Source organism: Myiozetetes cayanensis, unplaced genomic scaffold, assembly GCF_022539395.1.
Source record: "Myiozetetes cayanensis isolate MyiCay16 unplaced genomic scaffold, myiCay2020 scf28, whole genome shotgun sequence".
In the NCBI taxonomy this organism is placed as follows: domain Eukaryota; kingdom Metazoa; phylum Chordata; class Aves; order Passeriformes; family Tyrannidae; genus Myiozetetes; species Myiozetetes cayanensis.
Genome location: NW_026087499.1, coordinates 2,480,290 through 2,489,772, shown reverse-complemented (window position 1 = coordinate 2,489,772; position 9,483 = coordinate 2,480,290). Strand labels below are relative to the sequence as shown.

At 56.6% G+C, this 9,483-nt stretch overlaps 1 protein-coding gene across 1 annotated transcript in view; it reads left to right on the top strand.

The window, feature by feature from the left end:
• The first annotated feature begins 1,171 nt into the window (after positions 1-1,171).
• Positions 1,172-9,483, top strand: part of LOC126643684 (tyrosine-protein phosphatase non-receptor type 11-like) — a 34,521-nt gene continuing 26,209 nt past the window's right edge. Inside the window, exon 1 of the mRNA XM_050322225.1 lies at positions 1,172-1,263. Within this exon, the coding sequence (XP_050178182.1) occupies positions 1,250-1,263 (14 nt within the window). The 5' untranslated portion in view covers positions 1,172-1,249. The remainder of the gene's footprint in view (positions 1,264-9,483) is intronic.

Sequence of the window (9,483 nt, the reverse complement as noted above, 5' to 3'; positions counted from 1 at the left end):
GAGGGAGGGGATGTCACTGGCTGTGTCCTGGCTTTTTCTCTCCCTTGGACAGCTGGCTTTGTTTCCTCACCCAGCATTCATGAAAGGTGTCAGACTGAGGGCATTTCTCTGGGTTAATTTCTGGCTTTTATGTGAAGCAACGTATATTCCACAGGAGTTTGTTTAAGGCCTCTGAATTGACACTTCAGGTAACGAAATGTGCTTTATTTGCATGAAGTGCACACCTGGCCCCCAGTTTATCCCAGTGGGAGGTTTTGGTGGCACCAGAGATGTTGGGATGGGAGTGGGGGACTCACCCTGGGGACGCTGTTGCCCTCCTGGCTCCAAAGCACCCTTGAGTCAGGAGCATTTAGGGATAACAGACATGGCTGTTTTTGCTATTGTGGCTTGTTTCGCTATTTTGGCAGCTTTTATGAACTTTTATGAACTCAGCCCCCAAAATCTGGACCTTTAGAGGTGTTTGGGTACTGAGGGATGTCTTAAATTGCTGCTGGTCCCCCTGTACCACACCTCAAATCCTGGGTTCAGCTTTGGACTCCTTACAAGAAGAAGATCATTGAGGGGCTGGAGTTTGTCCAGAGGAGGGAATGGAGCTGGGGAAGGGGCTGGAGCAGCAGAAGCAGCTGAGGGAGCTGGGGGGGCTCAGCCTGGAGAAAAGGAGGTTCAGAGGGGACCTTCTGGCTCTGCAACTCCCTGACTGGAGGGGACAGCCAGGGGTGGGTCGGGCTCTGCTCCCGGGGAACAAGGGACAGGACAACGGGAAACAGCCTCGAGCTGCACCAGGAGAGGTTGAGATTGAACAGGAGGAAAAACTCCTTCACTGAAAGGGGTGGTCAAGCGTTGGAAGGGGCTGCCCAGGGCAGTGATGGAACAATCGCCCCTGGAAGCGTCCGAAACCCGTGTGGATGTGGCACCGGGGGACAAGGTTTAGTGGTGTGCACTGGATGATCTCGGGAGGGCTTTTCCCACCGTAACCACTCCGCGACTCCATTCCAGGAACTCCCCCGCGCTGCCAAGCCCCGGGTACGATGGAGATGCGGAGAAGGCGCCGGGGGAACAGCCCCAGCGATGGGCAGCGGGGCCGGAGGCTGCGGGGATGGGCAGAGGGACCCGGGCGGGGCGGAGGGCGGGGATTCCCCCGCGTCACAGGGAGGGGTTTCCCCGGCGGTCCGGGCCCAGCGCCCGCCGGGGCGCGGCGGTGCGGGCAGTCGGTGCGGGAGCGGGGCCGGGAGCGGAGCTCCGTGGAGCCATGACCTCCCGCAGGTAAGGAGCGAGTCATCCCATCCCATCTAATCCCATCCCATCTAATCTCATCCCATCTCGTCCCATCTCATCCCACCCCATCCCGTCCCGACCCGCGGCGAGCGCGTCCCCCCGGCAGCGGCCACCGGAGCGCCCGCGGGTCCCGGGCACCGCTTCCACCGGCTCCCACTCCAGCTAGGACCTGCCCCCCGTCCCCGCGAGTGCCCCTCGGTTCGCCCTGTCCCCGTGTCCCGTGTCCCCGTGTCCCTTTGCCGTGCCGCCGGCTGCGCGCTGTCGGGGCTCCGGTGGTCGGGATAAAGTTGCACCTCCCGCGCCTTCCCCGTCCCCCGGTTGTCACCCCCGCCCCTCTCCCCCAGCCCGCTCCGGGTCACCCCAAGCCCTCTCGGCCCCGCGGTTTCTCCCCGCAGCACCCCAAGACGTTTGGGAGCATCCTGTCCCATTAGGCGCGGTACCCAGTGCTGGGGATGCTGGAGAGGGGACGCCAAAATAGGAGAAGCGTTAAAACTTGCTCGAAATGTCTTTGTGGGCTGTGGGGTGGAAAAAAGAAAAGGATGTACTTTGGAGCATGTGGTGTGTTGGTGGTGCCTCCCCCGGCTTCCCCCACAGACGCTGTTGCTTCAGGGGTTTTTCTTGGGTGGTGGCAGAGCCTGTGTGACTTGGGGGCATCGTCCCTGCTGTGGCTTCCCGAGGGATAAATGGACATCTTCTCTCCGTGCCGGGTCACACACACACACAGCCCCCGCGCTGCAGTGCAGGAGGGGGATTCCTACGGCGGGTTCTTCGTTCCTGCGCGTCCTTTCCCCGGGACAGCCTTAAGGTGACCTGAAAAAGCCTTTGTTGCTGTTGCAAGCCGAGTGTGTTCCGAAAAGCCCTGGGGAGGGAGGTGGCCCGGAGCAGCCGCTCAGCTGCCGGTCAGGGCTGGGACCCGGGATCGGTTACAGGACAGGGAGTGCTCGGAGGTGCCGCAGGACCCAGCAGGGCCAGGACATCGCGGGGGCTGCCACAACCACCCCCCTGGACTTGTGATAACTCCGTATTCTCCTCACTCACATTCCCGTATCTCCGGCGTTCAGGGGCTCCGTTGGTTTAGGGGTTTTTTTGGGGTGGGGTCTGTTTTTGCCGTCCAGCGCTGGGCTGTGTTTTGTGAGCGCCTGGTTCAAAGAGTGAAGAAGTTTTTAGGAAGAGGCAGCGTCTCTATGGGCGGTGCCACGCGGAGTTACAAAACGTGCCGATGGGTGATGGAGTTGAACAGCAGAGGGCTGGGAGCTGGGGCCCCCCTGGATTTCACTCCCAGCTCTGGGAGAGCTCCCCGTGCCCACAGGCAGGTCGATATTCGTCCGTGCTGCCCTTACCTTGCTGGCTCCACCCTGCTGGGGACAGCACCATGGTCGGGATGCTGCTGCCAGCTCAGCACTGCAGGAGTCCTGAGGAACCTGGCTGGTGACTGCTCCTGCTGCTGAGAGGGGGCAGAGCCACATGGGCTGGATTTTTGGGGGTGATTCCTCCCAACATCTGTCGCTCCATCCTTTCCACCTGTGCCAGATTTGCTGTGCCTGGTTCTGAACCACCGCTCAGGTCCTTTTTCCCCAGCCTTTCTCCTCTTGCCCAGCAGGTTTTTAGGGTGCCTGCCAGGTGTTTGTGGCACCTTTCTGCCCTGCCTGATCCCTGGCTGATGCTGTTCTCCCTCTGGCTCGTGGCATGGCCTGGTGCTGCTCCTGGGATCTGAGCGATGCTGCTCAGCCATGAGGAGAGGCCTTTGCTGCGCCATAAAGATCAGGGGGGAATAAACCTCACACCCCCAGCCAGCAGATCCCAAATTCCCTGTTTGTTTATTTATTTTGGTTTTTTCCCTAGAAAAGGCTTTCACAGTGCCAGGAGCACTTGGTGGCTGCCCTGTGCCTTGCCCTTGTCTGCAGGGCAGGCTTTTTTGCCCGACAGCCGCGTTTTCCCGGGATGCTGTGGCTGGGAGGAAGGGAAAGTCTGGAGGAAGTGAGTAAATGCCAGCTTCCTGAGGCTGGCTGCCTCCAAAGGTTGCTCCAGTCCTGCAGGATTGAGTGCTGGGAGGTGATCAGTGGGGTGTGGAGGCACTTTGTGCTGGGGTGCTTTGGGGATTGCTTTTGGGGACCCTGAACGAGCAGACTAATGGTGCTCACAAGTACTCTGGTGAAATGCTTCCATTTCCGTATCAGATTTCATGGAATTGTGGAATTGTTTGGGTTGGGAGGGGTCTTAAAGAGCATCTTAATCCAAACCCCTCTGCCATGGGCAGGGACACCTTCCACTAGCCCAGGTTGCTCCAACCTGGCCTTGGACACTTCCAGGGATGGGGCAGCCACAGCTTCTCTGGGCAACCTGTGCCAGGGCCTCACCTGCAGTGACAGGGAATACAATGCCAGCCTGTGGTCCCTTCCCACTCCCCTTACCAGTGGGGAAACACATGCTTCCTGTGCTGAATCCAAATGTAAATACTGAGCTGGAGTATTTGCAATAGCTGCTTACTTTGGCAACCTGGCTGCTGGTGGGGAGGTGGTAACTTCTGGTGCAGGAAGCAAAACCAGGTCAGTGTTTTGGCATCTTGGATGTTCGGCAGCAACACGATGGGCAGAGCTCTGGGAAGTGGTGGCTGGATCCAGGAGTGTGGATCTGGCTGGTGGCTCAAGCCCTTGGCAGCTCAGAAATACCCTCTGGCAGTTTCTGGGAGCTCTTCATTCCCATCTCTTCGGGTGGTACCTCAGCCCTTGGCTCTGAGCTGCCTTGTGCTCAGCTCCAGCTCAAAAAAGAGCAGTCAAAAGGCACCTTTTCCCCTCCCTCCTTTGCTGTGGCTGCACCTGGACCTTGGCTCAGGCTTTCCTGGTTTTCTCTCTCTGGCCAGGCTGTGTGAAGACAGCTTTGGACACAGGCTTTTTTCACAGAGGATGGGAGAATCAAAGCTCAAGGGGCTTTGTCTGTGTGTGCTGAGGCTGCCTGGGCAGAAATGCCTGGGGAGGAGGAGCAGACGTGCTTTTTCACCAGCCTTAGCCGTGGTAAATGAGGACTGGAACAGCAGCAGCAGCAACTTAAATTACATTTCAATTCCAAGCCCCCAGCCTGCTGTTTATTTCCAGAGAGGGGCAGGTCATGAAATGCATAAATACACTGTTCTCCCTCCTTTTCCAGGGAGGGAATAAGGATGGTTGGTTAATGTCCGAGTTCAGGGAGAGAAAACTGGCCTTGCCCAGGAGGGGTTTTGGATCAGGCTCTCGGTGATTTTCCAGCATCCTATGGTTTTCCCCAAGGCCCAGCGAGCTGCTCTCGTTATGGTCCCACGACAAAGGAAGCTCTCCCAGCCCTGGAACACGTCTGTGGGATGCAGCTGTACCTCTTTTGAGGGCTGCCAAGGAGAATTCCTCGCCGTCTGCAGCGCGGGGCAGGCACAGAGCTCCGGAGAGGGAGCCAAGGCTTCCACTCCCACTGCCAGAGCTGCACGGGGGGCCAGCTTCCCCCCCGTGGCTGGCTGGTACCTGAGCTGCAGCCAGGCCTAAATGGGGCTGGTTTCTAGGAGATGATTCTTCTCAGGAGCCTCAGGAGGCACCTGAGTGGATGAATCGGGGCTTTGTGCTCCGGCGGAGCTCAGCTGGGCTCTCCCAGCTTTTTGGAGCTGTTTGGACGTGGCAAGCGAGCCAGCAGGCACTGGGAAGGCTTCTCCCAGTGCTGCCAGCACCTGAGCTGCCTGCCCAGCAGAGCCCTTCTCCTCTTGGATGGCCAAGGCACGTGAGGGGCTCAGCAGGGATGTGCCTGTGGCTCCGGCTGCTCCTCGGGAAGGGGAACAAACCCTGCTCGTGTGGCAGCCCCAGGGCCCAACTGGAAGTGGTTCTGGGGCTGCAAAAAGGTGGGCATTGGCATCTCCCTCTGCTCAGTGAGGCAGAGCCTGCTCTCCTGGAGGTTTTCCTTGGGGCTGGCTTTTCATGCTGGATCTCTCGCTGATAGCGCTGAAGCAGCTGGAGGCAAGGTTTGTGTTCCGAAAACAGGGGGATTATTCAGCTTTTTGCTCTGCTTGGAAAGGACTGGCCAAGCCCAAGGGGCTCCTTTATGCTTGGTGCCCGCCACCTCTGTCACCCCACGAGCAAACCAGCAGCCTGATCCCTCTCCAGGAGGGTTCTGTGAGTGGGGAACCCGGAGCTGGGAGCTTTTCTGTGCCCAGCCAGGTTTATCACCTCTCACCACCCTCCAGATATCCACCATCCCTGTCACCTCCCGCTCTTGCACTGCAGATGCTCTTTGATTTCCCAATCACCGAAAACTTCTTCCACCACCACGTGGGTTTCCATCCCTGTCCCCAGGCATGAACAAAGCCAGTACCTCATTCCCAGCTAAAAGCAGCCCCCCCACCCCGTGGGATGTGTGTAGAAGCAGCATTCCCGAGGCTGCAGCTCTCCTGAGTATCGATTAATCCTTTTTTTTTGCAGTGGAAATGTTTATTCTGTTGCTTTTTTTGTTTGTTTTAGGTTTTGTTTGGGTTTTTTTGTTTGTTTGGGGTTTTTTTGTTTTGTTTTTGTTTTGTTTTCACTGCCTTGACCAAAAGCAGCGCCTTGGGCAGGGCTGCACTTGCTGCCCGCTGATGGGAGCGCCGGGCAGGGATGGAAAGTGGTTCCTGCAGTTCCCAGTGCGTGTTCTCCAGGAAACGTGGGTGGGATGGAGCCTAATGAGATTACGGGGCTGCCTCTGTTTTTGCAGCTTCCTGCACGGATCCAAAGGGAAGGAGGAAATTCTTCACATGAAACCAGGCTGGAAATCAGGAACCGTGTGCTTCCTGCGTGTGCATTTTTCTCTGCAAATAGCTCCTGCTGCTGCTGCTTGTATGATGTGATAATTATATTATTATTATTATTGATAATTAGTAAGATTATCTGTCCCTGCCATGGTCAGGGACACCTTCCACTACACCACGTTGCTCCAACCCCATCCAAACTGGCCTTAGATGCCCCCAAAAGTGCCTCAGGGAGGGGGTCAGTTGGTCCAGCCGTGGCTGGAATCTCAGCAGAGTCCCCCCAGCCCCTCTGGTGGGGGCTCAGAGCTGGGTAACCCTCTCCCAGCAGGAGTGACAAACTTTATCTCACTTTTTGCAGCTTCTTGGCGTGGAAAGAAGAGCTGGGGGGCAGGAGAGGGAAGTGCAGCTCGGTAGCTGGGCTGGGGTTGGCTGCAGCTGTGCTGATTGTGTTATCAGGTGAAGAGCCTGGCTCTCTGCAAGGACCTGCTCAAGGTTTCCTGTGCCCAAGGCCCCTGGGGGAGGTTCCCAGCCAGTCCTTGTTGTGGCTGCTGCTTGTCCATCTTCCCCAGGGAATTGTGAGCGGGTTTTTTTCCCCATTAAAAATGTCAGGTTTGCAGTAGCCCTCACCAGAACAGCTCGATGGGAAGAGAGGGATTAACAGGTTTTCCAAGTTCCCTTTTTGGTCAGACTGAATATCAGCTCAGCCCTGTGGGGTGGGCAGCAGCACTGAGCACCTCGGTGGTGGGTTGGAGGAGATGGGCACTGTGGGTGCCAAGAGAGGGTAAAAAGGCCCTGTTTGAGTTGGCAAAACAAGGGTAAAAAACAAACAAACAAACAAAACCTGCCTTAAAAATAAGAGCAGGGCACAGGCAGGAGGTGGAACATCTGACTTCCCCCCTGTTCCAGGGAGCTGTTGAGGTGGAGAAACCTGCTCAGAGCGGCAGGAGGGTGAGCAACAGCAATATCAGCTCTGCTGGATGCTCCCTCCAGGCTGACCAGGGGAATTGGGAAGCTCCTCCAGCTACAGGCCCCTGGAACAGCAGGCTGGGAGTTGGGATAACAGGCAGAGGAGAGCCCATCCCTCGGGATGTGTCCTGTGACCCTTCAAGAGGGTGGGAAGGTGACAAAGATTTAATTTCAAAACAGCACTCCAAAAAAAAAAAAAAAATCCCCTTCACGCCCTTGGAGCAGCATCCCTACGTGTGAGGGAGTTGCCAGGGCTATATTTGTCCTGTATATATGTTTATTTTTGGGGGGTAGCTTGTTTATTTGTTTGTCTGCTCCCACTCTTCCTGAAATATTCCCATCGAAGAAATGCAACGAGCTCTGCCACTGATTAAAGTCTAAATATAACCCTGGTATTTTTTTTTTTAATTTTTTTTTTTCCTCCCTCCAGTTCTGCCTGATGTGTCTCGAGGTAAAAAATAGCCCTTGGCCACTCTTCAAAGGGGACTTGAGCCCGTTATGGGCCTTATTTTGGTCCTGTCACCCTGCCCGGGGTCGGAAATAGAACCCCTCGTTTTTAATTAGCTCACTGGGTTATATAATCCTTGAAAGCTGAGGGTTTCTGGCCTCAGCAAGGATGCACATGATGCCAGGGGCTGGGGCAAAGGTGCTGTGTGTCAGGGCAGGGAGGACAGCACTGCAGGAATCTCCTCTCCCGCTGCCGGCCCCGGTGCCAAGTGGGATGGAGCGGGGGAAGCCGAGACGCTCTTGCCTTACTTAGTTATTTATCATTGTGGTGCTGCTGGGAAGGGAACCTGCTGAATGAGGAAGGTCCTGCTCGATGGTGAAAGCCCCTGCACTCCTCCTGCTGCCCTGGGGGCTGGTTTTGGTTTTCCTCTGGGCTCAGGGGTTTTCCTGCCCTTGGCATCGTCCGAAAAATAAGTTGTTTGCCCTCCTGGCTGAGTGGGAGCACGTTTGCTCTCCTGCAGCTCAGGTCTGGGATGCCTAAGTGTCATCCTACAGATCCAACAGGAAAAGTAGGAGCCAAATGCTGCAGTCAGGTGCTGGCTGGTGGCTCTACCTGCTTTTCTTGCTCCCAAAACGTTTCTCTGGGGTGCCCCAGCGCTGCTGCTGCTGCAGAACGTGCCCATCCTCGTGGTTTGCACTGGGAGCCCGACTGGCTCTCCAGGTTCTCATACTCACAGTGACCTGGGTTGTCTGATCTGGGGGGTGATCCCCTCACATTCAACTTTCTGCTCTCTCCAAGTGCTTCCCTGTGCTCACTGAAGTGGTTGGTGGAGTCACAGGACGGTTTGGGTTCAAAGGGACCTTAAAAACCATCCAGTGGCACCCCCTGCCATGGACAGGGACACCTTCCAGTAGCCCAGGTTGCTCCAAACTGGCCTTGGACGCTCCCAGGGTTGGGGCAGCCACAGTTTCCCTGGGCAACCTGTGCCAATGTTCTACCACCCTCACTGGAGAACCCTCTTGCTCAGCCCAAGCTTCTCCTCAGCCTCTCTGGCCAGAGAGCCCAGAAGACGAAGAGGCCACATGTGGAGCAGCCCAGGTTTGCCCTACATGGCCTTAAAAGCTTTCTAACCAGCAGATGGAGCAGAGGAACCTAAAGAACCAACCCCAGCTGAGCTTTGGCCACGAGGCACTGAGGTGTAACCACTGCCCCGTGGGGCAGCTGCTCTGCCTGTGCCTTGCCAGGGTGACCTCCTTCCCTCTACCCTTTCCCTGGAAGGTCTCAGGGTTGTCCTGGGGGTTGTCTTGGCAGTGTAACAGGAGCAGCTGCCTGTGTGTTCAAGCCTCTTCTTGCCCTTTGGTCATAACCTGGTCTATGGATGCAGTTCCCACTTCCTGCAATGTCTTTGGTCAGGGCTTGTTCCAGCCTGGGTAAGGGAGGGATGTGCTGCAGTGGCAATGCCCTGTGTTGAACCAACCCATCTTGGACCATTCCAACCCTGCTCTAGGGAGGGCTGGGCACAGGGGGGGTCAGGATTTTTGCTGCTGTAGCTGTGGGAACTCTCAGTGCTGTCCTCTCAGCTAAGAGGAACTTGTGTGCCCCTCCAGCAGCGCAGCTCAGTGAGGAAGGTGTGCTTTGGAAGGGCTTGACTGGGTTGGAAGTGGCTGGTTTTGGTGCCCCTCCTGCCCTCAGGAAGAAGAGGGGTGCAGAGCACCTCTGGGATTTGAACAGACTCCTCCAATCCTTAAAGCTCCAGCTGGGTGTTCTGGGCACAAGCCACTGCACAATTAAGGTTCTTCAGCCCGGTGCAAGTGAAAACGGGCTGGAATTTCCCCTGGCTGCTGCTCAGATGCCTCAAAAGCTGCCAGCTGGGTTGGACACTGCTGGATTTTTGGGAGACAGGGGCTGTGGCCCCGTGTTTGCTCCCCCAGTGCTGAGCCCGAGGCTGGGATGCCAGGAGGGCTCTGCATCCCAACACGCTGGGACAGGAGAGGGGATTCAAAGCTCCACAGGGATCAACCTCCTTTTTTTCTTTCCTCCCTTTCTGCTGTATCATTGC